This window comes from Tupaia chinensis, unplaced genomic scaffold (genome assembly GCF_000334495.1).
Source record: "Tupaia chinensis unplaced genomic scaffold, TupChi_1.0 Scaffold000159_1, whole genome shotgun sequence".
NCBI lineage: Eukaryota > Metazoa > Chordata > Mammalia > Scandentia > Tupaiidae > Tupaia > Tupaia belangeri.
This window is the reverse complement of record NW_006159630.1, coordinates 5369021-5390205: the sequence shown is the minus strand read 5'-3', so window position 1 is coordinate 5390205 and position 21185 is coordinate 5369021. Positions and strand designations below refer to the sequence as shown.

General features: G+C 52.5%; 1 protein-coding gene across 1 annotated transcript in view; it reads right to left on the bottom strand.

Moving 5' to 3' along the window:
- Positions 1-14952: 14952 nt before the first annotated feature.
- Positions 14953-21185, bottom strand: part of ST6GALNAC1 (ST6 N-acetylgalactosaminide alpha-2,6-sialyltransferase 1) — a 20990-nt gene continuing 14757 nt past the window's right edge. Inside the window, exons 2-9 of the mRNA XM_006145738.2 lie at positions 18194-18875; positions 17267-17435; positions 16925-17096; positions 16579-16717; positions 16276-16379; positions 16020-16109; positions 15809-15908; positions 14953-15282 (exon numbers count right to left, since the gene is read on the bottom strand). Of these exons, the coding sequence (XP_006145800.1) occupies positions 15073-15282; positions 15809-15908; positions 16020-16109; positions 16276-16379; positions 16579-16717; positions 16925-17096; positions 17267-17435; positions 18194-18875 (1666 nt within the window). The 3' untranslated portion in view covers positions 14953-15072. The remainder of the gene's footprint in view (positions 15283-15808; positions 15909-16019; positions 16110-16275; positions 16380-16578; positions 16718-16924; positions 17097-17266; positions 17436-18193; positions 18876-21185) is intronic.

The following is a 21185-nucleotide window of genomic DNA, read 5'->3' as shown; positions in this document are numbered from 1 at the left end:
GTGTGCAGGACCTGCACACGCCGGGATCCAGAGCTGGCTGAAGCCGGAGGTGGCCTGCAGCAAGACCCTGCTGGGCTGCTGTCTCTGTCACTCATTGAAGAAATAAACCAACCTTAAAAATACGGGACCAGCATGTGGCGTGGTGGCTAAAGGTGCTAGACTCCCACATGGCCAACCATGGTTTGAGTCCCAGACCTGGCCGCTTCCTTTCTCATTCTCTCTCTCTGCCTCGCTCTTTCTGCTTCTCTCTGGCCAAATTAAAAAAAAAAAACCCATACAATTCAATTTTTTTAATTCTTAAAAAAGAATAGATCAATGATAAAGATTTTCCTGCTCAGACAGAACGAGGCTTGAGTGTGCAGATGACAGAGGCTCACAGACACGCAGCTAGGATTGCCTGAAGGTAGGATTGCCCGAAGGTGGGCGTGGAGGCCTGTCTTGGAGAAGCTGCTGGATTCCGAGGAGACAGAGTTAGCACTGGCTTCTGCAGGCAAGAGCAGGTTCCTTTGAAGGGAACAAGAGGTAGCCTAACTTGGGGTCTCTCCTGTTTCCATTACCGGAGGCTGGCAGACATTGGGGGAAGGGGTCTGTGAGCTCAGTGGGTGCATCTGCAAAGGCGGAAATTCCCCGGCTGAGCTGGGTAACCACTGGGCTCTGCTTCCTAAGCCGCGTCTGCCCAGTCAGAAGCCCGGCTGTTCCCTCATCCCCAGGACATTCTTGCAAGCTCCTCTTCTGGACCCAGATGCAGGTACACCTGGCAGGCCTGCACCGGTCTCTAGCGCCTAACTCGGAGACACAGAAAACAGCTGCGGCTTTCTGCCACCCTCGGGACAACAGGAACAACCGTGCAGACACGCTCGCGCGGTGTGTGCGCGTCTCTGGGAGAGGGGTGCTATCCGCTCCGGGCTGGGCCACACCGAGAGTCTTTCATCCACCCCGCCCTCCGGACATGGAAGGGCATGCAGGGCCACGTTCGCGCCTGTCCTCCGTCCCCAGCCTCTGGAAAGTGAAAAACAGTTTTCCTTAATCAGTCGTTTTTCCTTTCTTTCTTTTTTATGGTTTTTGCCATGGGGTGTGTATACTCGCCAGAGACCATGGGAGGAAGTGAGAAATCGCCCCCACAAGGGAGATGGCCACACCATAATCCCTTCTCCTCCCAATCTCCTCCTGTGACTCAGAGCACCCGCGCAGACGTGCTGGCATGATTTTCAAGCCACTGGATCCGGGACTTGAACTGTGGTTGACCGTGTGGGAGTCCAGTGCCGTAATTACCACACCACTTGCTGGCCCATTCCTTGGTAGGTCTTTTTTTTTTTTAACGTATTATGGTTTGTTGTTATGATTATTTTTAAGATTTATTTAATTTTATATTTATTTATTTATTTGGAGAGTTCTTTGCTATAGGGTACATGCGCTCACCAGGAAGAGGGAGACAGAGAGACAGAAAGTGAGAAATCACTCCCAGGGGGGATGGCCATGCCACAATCCCTTCTCCTCCATTCTCCTCTCGGGATGTTGGGCACGCACGCACACGTGCCCCGTGTGAGTTTAAGCCACCAGGTTCGGGACTCAAATCATGGTTGAATGGTCGACTGACTACGTGGGAGTCCAGCAACATAACCATTATGCCACCTGCTGGTCCCTTTTAGGTTCTTTTGTTTGTTTGTTTACTTATTATTATTATTATTTTAATTTTGACCAGAGAGAGAGAGGGAAAATGAGAAACTAAGCCACACAGTGGCTGATTAAAACAACTGATTAAGGAAAACTGTTTTTCACTTTCCAGAGGCTGGGGACGGAGGACAGGCGCGAACGTGGCCCTGCATGCCCTTCCATGTCCGGAGGGTGGGGTGACTCAAACCGTGGTAGGCCATGTGGGAGTCCAGTGCCTCAACCACCATGCCACCTGCCAGCCCCCCCCCCAACACCAACCCTCTCTTGTGCCAAGAGTCCTGAGTTATCCACTCCACATAAGCCGAGCTCGTGCGGCTAGCAGGTGGCATGGTGGGTAAGGTGCTGGACGTCCACGTGGTTAACCACAGTCTGAGTCCCACACCTGGGCTTGAATACCGTGCCCAAAGTCCTGAGAGGGATTGCCGGTGTGTGTCTCTCTCTTGTTCATGAAAGAAATGAATAAGTCAACTGAAAAGCCCTCAACTATGGCTCGTTTTGCTTTGTTTTTAAAGGAAGCCAGTTACAAATGTATTTCTGGTGGAAAGTTTTTTTATAGCAAGAATGAATGATCTTGAGATCATAAATGATCAAGAGACCAGGAATAGGAAAAGAATATCAGGAGGGACCAGCAAGTGGCGAGGTGGTTAAGGTGCTGGACACTCCCACATGGCCGATGTAGGAGTTCAAGTCCCGGACCTGGTAGCTTGCTTTCCCATTTTCTCTCTCTCATCAAATTAAAATAAATGAATGAATAAATTAAAAATAAATACATAAATTTTTAAAAAGAATGTCAGGGAGCTGGCAGGCTTACCCCCAGCTGTGTGGGTCGGCCCCACCTTCAGCGCCTTTCCCAGAAGCAGAGCTCGAGCCAAAGATTTGGGGCCGAGCTCTTCGGGTAACACCTATGAGAGAGAGAGGACAGGGACAGTCCAGATGAGGTCTCAGGCCAAGTCTCACCTTGGCCCAATCCACAGGCCCTCAAGCATACATCACACCACAGAACTGTCCTGATGTGAGGCGAGGGGGGGGGGAGGCTTCTGTACCCATCCGCTGAGGCGCGGACAAGATGGAGTTCCCCAGTGATGTTAGGGCGAGGGGCTCACACGCGCTCACCTGGGCGTGGCTGCACCCGATGAAGGGGATTTGGGTGAGTCCCCTACACAGTCTGCTAGTCATGTCAAGCCAGAGTTCTGCTTCTGACAGTGGCTGAGGAAGTTATCAGTGATAAGCAGACTTCCTCTTTCTTTCTCAGCTGCGTGTGTCTTGTTCCTGCTTCTCCCATCCTCGCATGTTCCTTTGGACAGTGTCCTTGATGGCAGCTCTTTTTTTTTTAGAGATTTTTTGCTGTAAGGTGCATGGGCTCACTGAAGACACAGAGAGACAGAAAGTGAGAAGTCACCCCCGAGGATGGCCACGCTGCAATCCCTTCTCTTCCATTCTCCTCTCAGGATTTTGCGAACGCAGGCACACGTACCCAGCGTGAGTTTTAAGCCTCTGGGTCCAGGACTTGAACCATGGTTGACTACATGGGAGTCCAGTGACATAGCCATTATGCCATCTGCTGATCCCTTGATGGTGGCTCTACTTGTTCCACATTCTCCCCAGCTTTGTCACTAATTCTTCTCTGGTGATACTTGTTGGTGACCGTCTGAAGCAGCAGTTAATAAAAACGACTGTGGCTGGCTCAGTCTGGTGGCACTGGGGGTAGCAAACTGGACAGCAGTGCTGGAGGCCACAGGCTCAGATCCCAGGTCAGGCTGGGACTGTCGCAGACGTACATGGTCAAGATCCTGAGCCGGCGGGCTGGGGAAGGGGTCCTGGCACGACAGGACCTTGTCGAGGGAACCTCCCATTCTCTCTTTCTCTTGCTTCCCATCATAATAAAATAATGAAAAAGAAGCAGCTGGGACCAGCCAGTGGTGTGGTGGTTAGGGTGGATGGATCCCACATGGCTGTGTGGTTTGAGTCCTGGACTCAGGGGCTTGAAAAACACACTAGACACGTGTGTGGGTGCCCAAAACCCTGAGAGAAGAATGGTGGAGAAAGGATTGCGGCGTGACCATGCCCCATGGGAAGGTGCTTTCTCACCCCCAATGCCCTGTCTCTCTCTAGCAAGTACACATGCACGCTAGCAAATTAAAAAAAAGAAAGAAAAAAGTTACTGCAGCTGATAAATGCTAAATGCTAATGGGTTTTTGTTTTTTTCCTTCCTGAAATGCAAGTCAATATCGTCAGTATTTTTGATGTGTGTAGTGATGCATGATGGGGTGAGAACATTTCTTTCTTTTTTAAAAAAAAGAATTATTTTATTTAACTTATTAATTGATTTATTTTAATTTGACCAGAGGGACAGAGAGAGAGGGAGAGAAAGCAAGCCGCCAGGTCTGGGATTTGAACTGCAGTCAGCCATACGGAAGTCCAGCACCCTTAACCACCATGCCACCTGCTGGCCCCAGAGCATTCCATTCTTTGCATCTTTATTAGAGACTAAAGTCCCCCCCCCCAGATAGTACTTGATCTCCGCAGACACACACAGACAGACCGAGTGAGCACCCTCCAATGAGGAGTGGCCATGCTACAATCTTCCATTTCTCCATCTGTTGGGATTTGGAGCATGGACCGTGCATGTTTTCAGGCCTCCAGGACAGAGATTCGAACCATGGTAGGTCATATGAGATCTGGCTGTCTTAACCACTAGGCTATGGGGCTGGCCCAGGACTAAGGGGTTTTTAAAGTTTCTCTTATTTTTTAGAAAGAGGGATGACATTTTTTACGGCATTTGAAAATGCATGATTTGGTAAGCTGTTCAGTATGTACTTGGAGAATCGTGAAACCTGACGACTACCTTCTTGCTGTATGTGCTCACAGCCCGGCCTCCCGCAGTTACCTCTCCACACTCCGGCTTGGCGTCGGACTGGGAACTCTGTGAGGCCGGTGCTGTCTGCCTTCCTCATTGCTGTTGCCCAGCACCTTACCTAGATTGGCGCCAAATAGACACCAGGTTAAAAGGGCTGAACGGGGCCAGCCCCACGATGCAGCGTAAAGACCTATGACGGATTCCATGTGGTCTGCTACAGTTCAAATCCCAGCCCCGGGGTTTGAAAACACGCTGGGTGCAAGTGCGTATGTGCATAAAATCTTGGTGGTAGAGTGACCACGCCTCACTGGGGGCTGCACTTTCGCACTCTCTCTCCAGGAAGCACACGTGCCCTAGGGCATTAAAAAAACAAAAAGCTGACTGAAAGAGTAAATGAAAGTGTCACCCCACAAAATTCTGCCCAGAACCTGTGAATGCGACCTTATTTGGAAATACGGCCTCTGCAGCTGTAGTCACGGTAAAACGAGGGCACGCTGGATTCATCTGGGTCCTAACCAGAGTAGAGTCGTTACAGCAACAGGGGCTTTTGGAAAGACAGGCACAGGACGGAGGGCGGGAGCAGGGATCGACCATGGGTCTCCAGGCCAAGGCCTCGGGAGGATTGCGGGGAGCCACCAGGGCTCAGAGAGATTCTCCAGAAGGGCTGTCAACAAGTCCAAGGGCCCAGGAAGCAGGGCACACTGGACAAGTCACGGACCCTGAGGCCTGAGAGCCACTTTCTCGAAGGTGCCAGGGAGGCCTAGGTGGGAGCCGCGCGCAGCACCTGCAAGCGACGGCCGAGATCTGCTTCTCATTGGAGAGATGCCTGTCAATCACCAGAACGCTTGAGGTGGGGTGGCCACCGGTACATCCGGGCCTTTTGATTTTGACAGTACGGGAGAGGGGCGGGACCCAGTGGCAGTACCTCTCTCTTATTGGCTGTAGATTTGAGTGTCAGTCGTCTCCCCCTGGAAGGAGGCTGGCTGCAGCGCCGCTCCCGCGCTGTAGCCCGCTGATTCAGGCTGCCCGGGATTCGGAAATCGGGATTTTCCCATCAAAGCTGGAGACGGGTTTTATAGCCGAACCTAGAACAAACCGCCCTAGTCTCTGGTCTAATTCCCCTACCCTTATAACTGGAATTATAATTTGCAGGGCGGGTTTTGGGGATACAGTTTTGCTCAGCCCTCTGGTTCCGACGGGGTTCTAGAATCTCCCGGGTGCTAGGCGCTCGCCCTTGCCCCCAGTCGTGGTGAGAAGCAGAATCGCCGCGTTAGCAGAAACGGGAGTCCCGTTTGCACGGAAGAGAGAGGACCCGGCAGGGACTGGGGAGAGTCGCGAGCTCGGCCGCGCCGCCCCTCGGGGACTGGTGGGGGCAGGGCTCTGCAGAATGTCTGCAACCAGGGGGAGGCAGATGCCTGGCCCGGAAAGGCTGCCGGGACTGCTCGCGCCTGCTCTGCTGCCATCTGCAGGCCCGTGGGGCCCAGCGCCGTCCTCAGGAAATCCCTGTCCTGCTTCTAGGCAAACAGGAGGGCTGAGCTCTCCTGCGTCTGTTGCTCTCTCCCATCCCACCACCCCATATTTTGCTGGAGGGTGTGTGTACTCTCTGGGGAGAGAGATAAGGAGAGAGTGAGAAAGCACCCCCAAGGGAGTGGCCACACAGTAATCCCTTCTTCCTTTTCCTCTTCGGATTTCAGGTCCACGTGCAATACACCCTGCGTGTTTTTCAAGCTTCTGTCCGGGTTTCCCGGGCCCAAGGGGATCATCCTGCGGCCTTAGGCGCCTGTCCCAGCTGGCTTGCATCTGCTGCCTAATTGCCTTCAGCTCAATAATCGTTCCTGTTTGGGGGCAGCACCTCTGGTCTCCTGCAGTATATTTCATGGGTCCACTTAGTTTCTGGGCCTCTTCACTCATAGGCAGAGTCTGAACCAGGGTTTGGGAGGGGGGTGTGACCGGTCTCTCCAGTGGGGTGAGCAAATCTGTCTGATGAAGACCCTGGGCATGAAAGGGTGCATTCAGGGCCTCCTGGTGGTCTCAGACATTTCCTTCTTCCCTCTGGCCTTTCTTCCCTCTCCCTTTCTCTTTTTTCCTGGAGTTGGCTGGCCTGCCCTGACTTCTCTGCAGATGGCTGACCCTTGTTTCTCTAGGTTCCTGCCCTCAGGCATAAAGTTGCTTTCACTCTATCAGCCGGTGCTGGAATTAATGCAAACAGCATACATGTCAGATCAAGGGCCAGATGAAACCAGAGATAGCAAGGAAACCACCCAGATGTTGCAAAAGACTAGAAGGCATGTCTTAGGACCGCCTTATGAGCCCACCATTACCCCCTCGCCCTTTAGAACCCAATGAAAGCCCACGGCCCCTACCCTCCAGGGCGGATGCAACACTGCCTCTGGTCCCCTTCCTCCTGTGGAAAGTGAATAAACCTTTTCTCTCCGCTTATCTCTGAGACTGTGAGTTCTGTGTGTGTGTGTGCGCGCGCTTGCTGCAGAGAGAAAGAGACAGAGAGAGGGAAAGTAAGAAATCACCCCCCAGAGGGAGAGCCACATCCCATCCCTTCTCTTCCATACTCCTGGGATTTGGGGCACGCACACACATGCACCCAGTGTGTTTCAAGCCACCAGGTCAGGGACTTGAATCACGGTCGGCTATGTGGGAGTCCACCTTAACCACCACAACCATCTGCGGGCCTTGAGCCTGTGAATTCTTTCACAGAGGCTGCAGCGAGGCTGCACCGACCACTCTAGCGGGCACATGTCCACCAGTTAGGCTATCCCATTACTGAGGCAAAGAAGTTAGTGGGAGCCCCACAGGCTGCCTCCCGGGCCCCGAAAGACACGTGCTTGCAGGGTTTGTGGACGCTGGGGTGAAATAAACTCCAGGAAGCAGCTCTTCGATGGGCCTAACATGAGAAAACTGAGTAAAGTCCTGGATCAGACTTGGGGCCGATAACTTTGAGAAAGCTGAGATGAACGGGGAGTGTCGTGTTCAAATACCAGTTATCTGAAGCTCTGTACCCGGGTTGGAAACTGGGGCTGTTTTTGTGACATGGGACCAGGATGGCTTTGCTTGTCCAGGCAAGACTGGGGTGTTCCATTCTCATTAAAATGATTTCAAATAGCAAAGTTTCTGATAGTCTATGATTTTTATTTTTATTTATTTTTTATTTTATTATTTTTTATAATTTTTTTAGAGGTTTTTGCTATAGGGTGTGTGTGCTCGCCAGAAAGACAGAGACAGAAAGCAAGAAATCACCCTCTCGGGGGGTATGGCCATGCCGCAATCCTTTCTCCTTCATTCTCCTCTCGGGATCTAGGCCATGCATGCACACGTGCCTGGATCCGGGACTTGAACCACAGTCGACTACTTGGAAGTCCAGTGATGTAGTCCCTTCTTCATTCTCCTCCTGGGATTTTGGGCGTGCACGCACATGCACCTGGCATGATTTTCAAACCACCAGCTCTGGGATTCAACTCTGGTCGACCACGTGGGAGTGCAGCGCCTTATTCACCACACCACCTGCTGGCTCCCACCCCCTGGATTATTGTGGGAGGCTGCACACCAGCGAATATCGCAGGTTTCTCAGAAAGCAAACAATTACACAATGCCAAAGGCCATGATTGGCTCCCCTTCAAAAACCTCACCTTCAGAACCATACTCGGATTGGCTACTTCCCATAAAGGCCACAATTGGTTCCCTTCAAAAAACCTGACCTTCGAAACCATACTCTGATTGGCCACTTCCCATAGCAAATCGGTGAACTTAGAGTCCCTCAGATTTGCGTAATCCAGCACCTCATGATTGGTCCACAGAAGCAACCAATCATAACCCAGCTTTTACAATCCTTCATTCAACCAATCATTGCCCACCAGCATGTATATAACCACGACCCAAGGCCCACAATCTCCAGAGGGCCCTGAAGAGTTGTAACACTGTCATATCCAGACGACCCGGAAGACCCTGAAGAGTTGTGATACCGTGGCATCTCTGGATGACCCTGAAGAGTTGTGACACCGCCTTGTCTTCGGACGACCCTGAAGAGTTGTGACACCGCGTCGTCTTCGGATGACCCTGAAGAGCTGTGAGGCTGAGTTGTCTTCGGACGACCCCAGAAGACCCTGAGGTGCTGTGGCACTGTGTCGTCTCCGTGCTGCCCACAATAAACGGACGACCCTGACTCTGCGTCGTAACATTGCATTGCTCGTCCTGGCTCTCACTCCTTCCCTCAGGAAACCTGTTCAACTGTCCCCCGGGCCGGGACAGATTATTTTAAAGCAAATCTCAAATATCATTTTACCAATAAATAAAATTGACTCTGAGGAAAAAAATCACAATACCATTAACACACCTAAAGATTTACAGTATTTTTTTTAATTTTTAAAAATTATTTTATTTAGCTTTATGTATTTTATTTGATCAGAGAGGGACAGAGCAAGAGAGTGAGCGAGCACACATGAGGGAGAGAGGAAAGTGAGAAAGCAAGCCACCAGGTGTGGGATTTGAACCATGATCAGCCATATGGGAGTCCAGCACCTCTAACCACTATACCACCTGCCGGCCCCCTGAAATAATTTTCTAATATCCTTTTATATTCAATTTTTAATTTTCCTGTTTGTCTCATGAATGTTTTTATACAGCTGTTCTCTTCAGATTAGGATCTGATCGGGGTCCACACTGTGTTTGGATGATCAGTCACTTGGATCTCTTTTAAATCAGTTCCACCTTTGTGCTTTTATTTGCTTGCCATTTATGTGTAAATAAATAATTGACCAGAGTGAGACAGAGAGAGAGAAAGGGAAAGTGAGAAAGCAAGCAGCCAGGTCTAGGACTCGAAATGCTATCAGCCATGTGAAAGTCCAGCACCCCAACCATCACGCCACCAGCAGGCCCAATAAAATATTTATTAAAAGTTATTTTTTGTAGGGTGTGTGTGCTTGCTAGCAACCAATGGGGGAGGAGAGAATGAGAAAACACCTGGAAGGGGGATGGCCACACTGCACTTCCTTCTCCTCCATTCTCCTCTTGAGACTTTGGGCATGAACACACATGCACCAGGAGTGTTTTCTAGGCTGCCAGGCCTGATACTAGAACTGCACAACTGGCCATGTAAGATCCAGCTGTCTAAATCACCACTGGCTGACCTATAAAACTTTCGTACACCCCGGTCGAGGAGATACTCTCCCATGAAACCTTTTTTAAAAAAATTATTATTTATTGTATTTTATATATTATTCCACTGGCTGACCTATAAAACTTTCGTACACCCCGGTCGAGGAGATACTCACCCATGAAACCTTTTTAAAAAAAATTATTATTTATTGTATTTTATTTATTATTATTATTATTAATTTACTATAGGGCATGTGTGCTCACCAGAGAGAGAGAGAGAGTGAGAAAATAAGTCACCAGGTCCGGGACTCAAACCACTGTCAGCCATGTGAGAGTCCAGCATCTTCACCACCACGCTACCTGCTGGTCTCACCCATGAATTTTTTTTTTTTTAAGAGGTTTTTGCTATAGGGAGTGTGCGCTCACTGGAATGACAGAGACAAAGAGACAGAAAGCGAGAAATCACCCCCCAGGTGGGATGGCCATGCCACAATACCTTCTCCATTCTCCTCTCGGGATTTTGGCCACACAGGCACATGCGCCCGGATCTGGGACTTGAACCACAGTCAACTACTTGGGAGTCCAATGATGTAGTCGTTATGCTATCTGCTGGTCCCTAGAAAATTTTTCTAGTTGCTAGAGGGCCCATGTGCTCGCCAGAGAGAGAGAGAGGGTAAAATCACTCTCTGATGGGGCGTGGTCATGCTGTGATCCCTTCTCTGTGTCCGAATTTGAGCATGCACGCACATATGCTTGGTGTGTTTTTTTAAGCCGCTGGGTCCAAGAGACTTGAACAGTGGTCAGTCACATGGCAGTCAGCAGCCCCCTTAACCAATAGACATGGGGACAGCCCAGAGACTTTACTTATTTTTACATTTTTTTTTTGGAGAGGTTTTCACTATAGGGTGTGTGCGCTCGCCAGACAGACAGAGAGAGACATAGAGACAGAAAGCGAGAAATCACACCCTAGGGGGGATGGTCACGCCGCAATCCCTTCTCCTCCATTCTCCTCTCGGGATCTTGGGCACGCACACACACGCGCCCGGTGTGAGTTTTAAGCCACCGGGTCCAGGACGCAAACCGTGGTCGACTACGTGGGAGTCCAGTGACATGGCCATTACGCCAACTGCTGGTTCCCAACTTTACTTATTTTTTAATATTTTATTTAACTTTATTCATTTTATTTATTTATTATTATTATTTTTTTTTTTGGAGAGGTTTTTGCTATAGGGTGCGTGTGCTCACCAGAAAGACAGAGAGAGACAGAGAGACAGAAAGCTAGAAATCACCCCCCAGGGGGGATGGTCATGCCGCAATCCCTTCTCCTCCAATCTCCTCTCGGGATCTTGGACTCGCACGCACACGTGCCCAGCATGTGCCCGGGTCCGGGACTTGAACCGCAGTCGACTACATGGGAGTCCAGTGACATAGCCATTACGCTAACTGCTGGTCCCTATTTATCTTATTTTAATTTGACTAGAAAGGGACGGAGTGAGAGAGAAAGAGGGAATATGCCAGGTCTAGGACTCGAACCGTGGTCGGCCACATGGGAATCCAGTACCCTTAACCACCATGCCACCTGCCAGTTCCTATTTATTTACTTTTTAAATAATTTTTACAAGAATTATTTATTTCATTTTATTACTTATTACTTTTTTAGTGTTGCTATAGAATACATGTACTCACTAGAGAGAGGAAGAGAGAGAGGAAGAGGGAAGTGAGAACCAAGCTGCCAAGTCTGGGACTCGACCTGCAGGTGGCCATGTGGGAGTCCAGCACCCCTACCACCATGCAACCTGGCCGCCCTGCCCAGTGACTTTATAGTATGTATATATATATATTTATTTTTAAATAGAACTTCTTAATAGTTGATAGAACTGGACCTCTCTTCGAGCTTTTATTTCTTTTCTCTTTTTCTTTTTTGTGCTGCAAGGTGTGTGCACTTGCCAGAGAGAGACAGAAAAATACGGAGAGGGAGAAGAGAAAGCACGCCCGGACACACACCACTGTGGGGAATGGTGGGTCCCTCCTCCTCCATCTCTCCCTCCTTTTGGAATTTCGGACAAGCATCCACCTATGCACACGCATACGCCTGGCAGGTTGCTCAAGCCACTGGGTCTGGGACTCAAATGGCATTTTTTTTGGGGGGGGGGTGTGGCTTTATTTAGAAACAGACAACATGCACACGAGCCGTCTACTCGTTTTTCTCACTGCGCAGCCTGGCGTTGGGATTGGTGACTCTGATGGCCAGCTGGGCTGCCCGTTTCACGATGGCCTTGCCGTTCTTATAAACTACTTTTTCCTCTCAAAAAAAAAAAAAAGTTTTTTACAAGCGTGTGAGCTTGCCAGAGAGACAAAGAGAAAAAGCGGGGTACGGCCACCCCACAACCCCTTCTCCTGCATTCTCCTCTCCTGATTTTGGGGACTTGAACTGTGGTCCACTACGTGGAGTCCAGCGACTTAGCCATTACACCATCTGCTGGTCCCCTGGTTTCTCTTTTTTCATTCTATTGGCTGGTATCACCAGGGCGAATAACCCAATAGTTCATTCCACTCAGGATCCAAAATTACACTCTAAGCAAGGCTCAGCCTCTAAGTTTAAGCAGCGCCAGTCTAAATCTGTGGAGGCTGATGTGGGGGTAACCGTGGCCTTTCATTTTCTCTCCCACTCTCACTAGATGCGATGCCCATCCACCCAAAGCTGTGCGGCCTGGTGGTTTGAGGGCGAGAGCATTTATTGCTGCCTCTTCAGAAGCTGGGTTTAGGCTGAGGATGCCCCTGCCCGCGGGTCCCAGGTCCGCTGGCCTCTTGCCTGCCTCTAGGGTGCACAGCGTGGGGAAAGGAGCGCCCCCTGGCAGATCTGACCTTCAGCGGCGCCCAGGCTGCCCCAGGGCAACCTCCCCGACCCCACTGGTCCCAGCGCACTGGCTGCTGTGCTCAGCCGCCTCGCGCCAGTCCCGCCCAGGACAGCAGCCCCGGGGCGGCAGGAGCTTCCAGCGTCCTTTGCGCCAGGTTCCGCGTCTTCGTCCCTTTTTCCCTGGCTACCAGGCGAAGCCAGTCCCAGACCGCGGGGACCCTCAGCAGTAGGTCTAAACGGTCTCGGTCGGCTTGTTTTCATTTCCCACTCCTCACAGGGCTCTTCTGCTTAGGATCTTAGAGCTCTTCTGGGCCCCAGAGTCCCAAATCCTGGAGACAGGCTCGAACAGGAAGGTGAGTCAAAAAAGTCCTTGGTTTGGAACCAGCAGATGGCATAATGGTTATGGTGCTGGACTCCCATGTCGTCAACCGCGGTTTGAGTCTGGATCCCACTCCAGGGTGGCCAAGATCCCTAGGGGAGAGTGGAGGAGAAGGGGTTCTGGCCATCCTGGCTGCTTGCGCTCTGTCTCTGTTTCTCTGGCAAGTGCACGCGCCCTATAGGAAAAAAATCTCTAAAAGAAAGAAAGATAGAAAGAAAGGAAGAAAATTATAGCCTAAGGATATGTTAGAGGATGATTTTTTAAAAAAAGAATTATTTAATTTTTGTTTATCATTATCATTATTATTATTATTATTATGTAATTTGCCACAATATGTATGTGCTCACCAAAGAGATACACACACAGAGAAAGACAGGAAGCTGTCAGTTCTGGGACTCAAACCATGGCCAGTCACATGGGAGTCCAGTGCCTTAACCACCGTGCCACCTGCTGGCCCCCTAGGATGATTTCTTTTTAAAAAAGCTTTCCCAGAAGACACTTGCACCTATGGTCATGCCGGGATCCCTTCTTCATTTTGGGAATTTGGGGCATGCGTATGCACCACAGGTGGTCTGGGACTGAAACCACACAGTTGGCCATGTGGGATCAGCGGCCTTGGCTGGCCTAAGGATGACTTCTTTAAAAAGTACCCTCATGGGGCCGGCAGGTGGTGCGGTGGTTATGGAGTTGGACTCCCACATGGCTGACCACGGTTTGAGTTCCAGACCTGGCAGCTTGCTGTCTCACTTTGTCTCTGTGTCTCACTTTCTCTCTCTTCTCCTTCTAGTGAGTATATGTGCCCTGCCCTATAGCAAATTTTAAAAACATAATAATAAACGTAAATAAACTTTTTTTAGAGAGAGATTTTTGCTACAGGGCACACTTGCTCACTGGAGAGACAGACTCACAGACGCATCCAGTGTGAGTTTTTTTTTAAATAATTTTTTTATTTAACTTTATTTATTATTTATTTGTCCTAATTTGACCAGAGAGAGAGAGAGAGGGAAAGTGAGAAAGCAAGCTGTCAGGTCCGGGACTTAAATTGCATTCAGTCGTGTGGGAATCCAGTGCCCTTAAGCACCATGCCACCTGCTGGCCCCCACCCCTGGCATGAGTTTCAAGCTTCTGGGTCCAGGACTCGACCATGTGGGAGTCCAGCGATGTAACCATTACACCACCTGCTGGTCCCAAAAATAATTCTTAAAAGTACAATCATGACTCTCACACAAATATGAAATGGTCAAATGTCAAAATATTTTTAGTTAGAATTAATAAAAGAAGCAGGAGCAGTTAAATGTAAAAATTGGTCCGAAGGTGACTCCAAAGAAAAGAGACACATATAGACAACTGGGAACGCAAAACTGGTTACTGTCCACGGGGTAGGTAAACATATTTTATTGTACAGAACTTATTTATTTATTTTTTTTTTAAAGAGAGATTTTTGCTATGGGGCGCATGTACTCACTGGAGACACAGAAATGAAGTGAGAAATCACACCCCAGCGGGGATGGCTGCGCTGCAATCCCTTCTCCTCTACTCTTCTCCTGGGCTCCTGGGCACATGTATATGCATGCCCAGTGTGAGTCCCAAGCTGCTGGGTCCGGGACTTGAACTGCAGTTGGCCATGTGGGAGTCCAGCGATGTAACTGCTATGCCATCTACTGGTCCCCATGTACAGAACTTATTTGCATTTCCATGGACAAGAATCCTTTGTATCATATCAGTTTTGTGTGACTCCTGGAGTGTTGAATAGTTCAAAGACAAGGATAAGTGCAGACCCTTTAGAACCAGAGCCCGCTGGGAGGGTCGTCTAGACAATCCCCAGCGAGGTTTCCGACAGAGAGCTGGGAATCAAACCAAATCCCTGTGTCCGTTAGTTCAGGCTCTTTCCTCTGTATGAAGTAGCTTCGGGCAGTGAAGAGTACTTTTCAGCAGAAAAATTGGTACTGACCACTCATAGCCCTGTTCAGTTAACAATCGTCCTTGCAGGAACCTCCCGTGGAATCGCAGCAACTTTCCAAAGACTCTGCAGCCCCAGAGAACCACCTGCCACCTTGAGGGAGCCTGTGCTCTTTACAAGTGCTACCTCGGAAGTACTGGAAGGGCTTGGAACCTGGCCTGGGTCCCGGGAACATGCGCAGATGCAGATGCGTCTCAGGATTCTGCCGCGCCGGTGCCTCCGGGCGGGTGAGGACACTGCTACAGCCCAGGCTGTAGGGGGCGCTCGGTTCTGGCCGTTTGGGAACCCTGGTACAGCCGGATGATGCCCTCGTCGTGCAGCCGCTTCCAGACCGCCTTCTCTAGCTTGAAGTCGTGGTTGATGTAGAAGATCAGCCGCTTCCACGACTTGTCGTAGTAGTGGTCCGAGAAGCGCTCGTGGCCCTCGGTGATGAAGCCGTAGGCGCTCACCTGCGGGAAGGGTGGAAGAGAAGCCGCCTGGGGCTGCTGCCTCCCGGGCTGCAGTGCGTGCCTGCATGTGTGTGTCGTCTCTCTCTTTTTTTTTGGAGAGGTTTTTGCTATAGGGCGTGTACGCTTGCCAGAAAGACAGAGACAGAAAGCAAGAAATCACTCCCTGGGGGGATGGCCGCATCGCAATCCCTTCTCTATTCTCCTCTCAAGATCTTGGGCACACACGCACACGCACCTGATGTGAGTTTAAGCCACTGGGTTTGGGACTTGAACCGTGGTCAGCTACATAGGAGTCCAGCAACATAGCGATTACGCCAAGTGCTGGTCCCGTATATGGTCTCTTTATCCGGGTCCCATCTCTAGAGGCCTGGGAGCAGGTGCCCGGGGTTCACGCACACCACACTTTGGCTACTCCCTGCTCCTGCCTTTGGTGTGCACCCAGACTGGCCACCGAACCACGGGCATGGGCCCAGGAACACCCTCAGCCGTTTCTCCAGGCACCCCTGCTCCTGAGGCAGCGCCTCACCTGGTCGCAGAGGTGAAGGGCGGTGAGCAGAAGGAGGGCCCCAGTGGTGGGGCGGTATATCCTCCAGTGAGCCGTGTCCAGGGTCTTCGACCTCAGAAACCTAGGAAAGGGCCCAGATGCCCCGTCATGAGCCCGTAAGGACAGGAGGGGCCCCGTCAGGAGCCCGTAAGGACAGGAGGGACCGGGCCCTCCACGTGCCTTCCACTCTCACCTGTTCTTCATGTAGCGGAGAAAGTCGGGGTGCAGCAACAGGTACCTGTCCAGCTGCAAGGCTTCCCGGAAAGCTTCCTGGGGCCTGCGCCTGTGGTCCAGAAGGGTCACTTGGCTCCATTCTCTTACCTGGCCTGCTATAGGCCAGTTTAGGGTCATGGGCATGGCTGGGACCCATCCCCAGGTGACATGAAGGCTGCCCTTTTCGGCTGCCCACTGCACAGGGCAGCCTGTGGGGCAGGGAGGGCACCGGGTACCTGAACCAGAAAAGGCTGTTTCTCTTCAGAGTCTGGTTGAGAAGCAGCGCTTCCAGCCACTCGTAGTCCCGGGTGCCTTCCAGGAAGTGCAGGTAGCGGATGTCCTGGGGACCAAGGACAGGAGTGGTCCGGGAGTCCTGCGTGCAGGGCCCGGGCTGGGGTGGCTCGGGGCTGACTCCGGGCTGCCCACTTGCTCTCCTCTGGCTGGCCTGGCCATCTCCCTGCCCATCTCAGACTCCATCCAGACACGGTGCTCATCTCCCAGCTGTCCCCCTGTCCAGGACCCGCGTGGCCTCGGCTCACCTTCCCCAGAGGCACATTCTGGAAACCCCGGTTGCCCAGGATGAGAAGCGACTGGGTCAGGGAGAAGGCGGTGAAGCCGTAGAAGGTCGTCCGAGTGCCCACGTCCTCCTCGTAGCCTTTGAGGACGGCGCCGCTCAGTCTGCATGGGACAGGGACGGGACAGGGCAGCAAGGTGAGGCGCGGAGGCAGGCAGGGCAGAGGAGAGGTGGGGCGGCTGTTAGCTGCTGAGCTTCTCACGGAGCCCCGGCCTTCCGCCTTCTAGACTCAGGAGCCTGCTGGTGCCCTTGTTGGTCTCTGAGAAGAGCCTGAATCCACAGGAGAGCGTGGGGTGGCGTGGGTGGCTTACCGGAACACGTGGTCATGGCTGTCTATCTCCGAGCCCACCCGGGAGTTGTTCAGGATGCCCCCGTTGCCCACCACGGCACAGGTGATGCACGGGGCGCTCCCGGGAGGGCGGCTGGCCAAGAGGAGCTGCTGCTGCGGCACGGGTGGGAAGCGGGTCACGACCTTCTGCACCACTGGGACAACGGGGGTGGGGGTCAGAGCCCTGGAAGGGACAGGAGTCTGGCCCATTGTTTGCTCCTGGTCTGTTGGCCCCAGGGGAGCGGCAGCCCAGAGACAGAGTGCCAGGTGCCCTTGGCCCTCGTCCCGGTGCCCACCCAGCGGCCTCCCCTGGGTGAGGACTCACGGGAGAAGTTGAGCTCCATGAAGCCGAAGGGCGGCGGGAAGTGTTCCAGGCGGCCCCACTCACTCTGGTTGAAGCGTTGGGCGTCCAGGAAGAGGGTGAGGTTGGGCAGAAAGAGATTCTGGAGCCAAGGCGACTTAGAGGCTTTGACCTTCACGGAGTCAGGGCAGGTCTACGTGCAGGAGGGCTCAGTCAGCAGGGAGGGGCTCTGCAGGCCACGCCGGGGCTGGCGGGTGCCGGGGCAGAGGGCAGGCCTCACTCTTTGGAAGGTGCTGCCTCTGCTCCCGCTCCCTCCTGGGCCCAGGTCTGCAGAGCTTCCCACGCCATCATGTGGCCCACTGAGGTCCTGGGGTGCTTGGGGAACAGGCAGTCTCAGCCTGCAGGGCAAAGGCACCCCGTGTGAGAGGAAAGAGTCTTTCTGGCATCCGGCGTGCTGTCAGTGCGTGGCTGCAGCTACATATGTGTAAACACACATGTCTGAACACTGCCCCTCTGTGCAAAGGCTGGGAGGAGGACGGCGTGCTGGGGTTAGGCCCAGGCTGGCTCCCCCAGGGCTGGACGGGAGTGGCGGTGGTGGAACTGACATGCAGGGACGACTGTGTTCCTGGGGACCAGGGCAGGGGGCGAGGTAGGGGTGTTCTCGTCTGTTAGCCCACACCCTCACCCTGACCCGAGGATGAGGACTCAGGTGCTGAGCCCCAGAGCAGACCAGCTCCCTCACCCTGGATTGAAGACCCTCCCGCCTTCAGTGGGACCCTAGGACAGGCCCTCTCCTCCTCCCCGCCACGCTGTCCAGAGCAGGGGCTGGGCCTGCCTTCTGCCCCACTTGGCCGTCATAGGAAGGAGGGCCTGCATCAGCGTGGCTGGGACAAGGCAGACTACAGGCAGATCCGCGAGGTGACGGGAGGGTGGTGCTCAGGAAAAACTCACCGTCTGCTGGCCCCCCACGTCCAAGCTGTATTTTTCCTCAAAATCCCAGTGGGGCTCGGACTTGAAGTTGGCAGCCTTCAGTGATGGGCCCCTTTGGGTGGTGGGGTTTTGGAAAGGAGCCGGGGGCGGTGTGGTCTGGGCCTTCTCCTTGGGTGGGACGACTGCCCTGGCCGGTCCTCTCTTTTTCTCCCTTGTTGGCACTGCTCCTGGGGTGGTCAGTGTTCTGTCCTGACCTTCTGGAATGAGTGTCTTGGCCGACGTGGCCGCTTTGTCCTGACGCGGCCCTGGCCCCGGCCTCGTAGCCATCGGCTTCCCGTCCTGACCCTCCCTCCCTTTGGTTGTCTTCGTGTCCCGTGGTGTCACTTCTGTCCTGTGAGGGGCCATGGCTGTGTCCCGCCCTGTTGGTGGCGGCAGGTGCACTGTGGTTTTCTCTGTCTCCTGACTGTTAGGCGGGGCCGCGTGTGCAGTGCTGGGCACTCGGCTGGGCTCCTTGGGCTGGGCCTCATTGCTCTCCGGCCTGCTGTGGCCTGCCCTGTGGGCTGTGGGTCGCGTGTTACGGGTGCTGTTCTCTGGCGCTGACTCGCCGTGTGTGGCTGTCCTCCCATGCACGGTGGGCACCTGGGACTTGACCTTCAGTAGCAGTTCTGTGAACCTTCCTTGAATGTTCTTGAGGTGCCGGTACCTGGGGGCAGAGGTCACTGTGGATGAAGGCTGGAGGCGGTAGAGACGGGTCAGGGGCGGGACTAGTGGCTCAGGTAGACTTCAACCAGTCTCTGCAGGAGACGACGGGAAGGGGTGTCACTGCCCACCACCCCAAATTACACAGTGCCCTTCGGTGATGGGTCTGGAAACTCACTTCAGAGCAATAGGGAGACCTTGGTAACAGCAAGGAGTTAGGGGTGCTGAAAGCGGACACCGGGAACAGGGCTGAAACGTCGGCTCAGTGCCGCCCCATGCCCGCTCCAGGGCCCTGCGCATGCCACCTGACAGTGAGCTCTGTGAGTACGCTGTGTGACCCTGGCCCTGTCACCTAGTACCTGTGTGACTCAGTTGACCTTTATGACCTTTTTCTTTTCTTTTTTTTTTTTTTAAAGATTTTTGCCATAGTGTGTGTACTTGCCAGAAAGAGACAGAGAGACAGAAAGGGAAAGTGAGAAATCACCCGCGGGGGGGTGGGGGATGGCCATGCCACAAGCCCTTCTCCATTCCCGCCTTGAGACTGGGACTGGGCACACACGCACACATGTCCAGTGGGACTCTCAGGCTGCAGAGTCCAGGGCTGGAACTGCACAGTCAGCCGTGAGAGGTCCAGCACCCCAACCACCACACCACCTACTGCCCCAACAAAGAGCTTTCATCCCTGAAGAAAGTCAGGGCCGGCCCCAGGCAATACATGGACAGGCAGGTGACCTCTGTCCACCCTCCCTCCTTGGAGGTGTCCCCCCAGAGCTGCAGCAGCCTCTTGGTTGGCCCTGTGTTTGTGCCTTCCTTCCCCACAGGACACACATTTGTCCAGGCCTTCCAGGAAGGACTGCTCTGACCTTGAATCTGAGCGAAGAGCTAATGTCCCCTAGGCTGGCAGGGAAGGGCTGGCAGTAGTGTCCTGGCTTCTTACCTCCCGGAGGGCTCTTCCTCCTTGGAACGCACATTCTCATCCAGCCTTGTGTACGGAATGCCTTTCTACAGTGCATGGCTCAGAGGAGCTACTTGGAAAGAGCGAGACCGGGAAGGTGAGGCCACGGGCGGGGGGCTGAAATGCAGAGCATCCTGAGAAGGCCAATGCTTGCTTTCTTCCTTTTCTCTTTTGTTTAGAGTTATTTTATTTAACTTTATTTCTTTCTCTTAACTTGACCAGAGAGGGATGTATATATAGAGAGAGGGAAAGTGAGAGAGCAAGCCGCCAGGTCCGGGACTCAGACTGTGGCTGGCCATGTGGGAATCCAGCACCCTTAACCACCATCCACTTGCTGGCCCCAAAAGCTAATAGCTTTTAAGCCCAAATTCTTTTTTGTTCTCCATTTTCAACTAATGGAGGGGAAAAAAAAAGGAAATCTGTTTATTTTTAAAGAATTATTGGGACCAGCAGATGGTGTCATGGTTAAGGTGGCTGGACTCCCACATGGCTGACTGTGGTTCAAGTCCTGGACCTGGCAGCTTGCTTTCTCACTTTCCTTCTCTCTCTGTCTCTGGTCAACTTCAATAAAAATAAATAAATAAATAAAAGAATGACAATAAATAAAATTAAAAAAATATTTAATTTTATTAATTTATTATTATTATTATTATTATTATTTGACCAGAGAGAGAGAGAAAATGAGAAAGCAAGCTGCCAGGTCTGGGACTCAAACCATGTTCAGCCATGTGGGAGTTCAGCGCCCAACCACCATGCCACCTGCTGACCCCAAGGAAATTTATCATAAGGGTAGAAAGTATCTCAAGGAACCCAAGAGGAAGAAGTGGCTGGCCTCCGGGAGGCCCGGAGCTAGGAATGGCCACCAGGAGCTTGTCTTGTTCTCGCCTCTGCTGCCTCCCAGCGGGCCTCTCTCCATCCTTCCCCTCCGCAGACCCGCTCCCTCTGCTCTCCAGCCCCCGCCGTGGAAGATGGCCACTCCACAACACGTGTTCCAGGGACTGGCGCCTCTTTGCTTCCAATTTTTTATTCTCAGGGAGAGACTTTGGCCTCCGTGAGTCCCATCGCCATCCTTGTCCAGGGACCGGTACCGTAGGTGACATCCTAGACCCCACCCTGAACATGGGAAGACAGTTTCAGGAGAGAGAGTTGGCTCATGATCTGGAAGATATCCCGTTATGAAAGAATGCCACTTAATGCAGAGTGCAAGACGAGGCAGGAAAGAATACAGTCTTAAAAAAAAAAAAAAAGTTCATTCTGTCCAAGAGAGAGTGAGGTACCTCGACAGGGTCTCCATGTTAGAGGCCGCCCCAGCCTCAAGCGGCCAGGGCCACAGGCAGGGGCGCGGGGGCAGCACACACC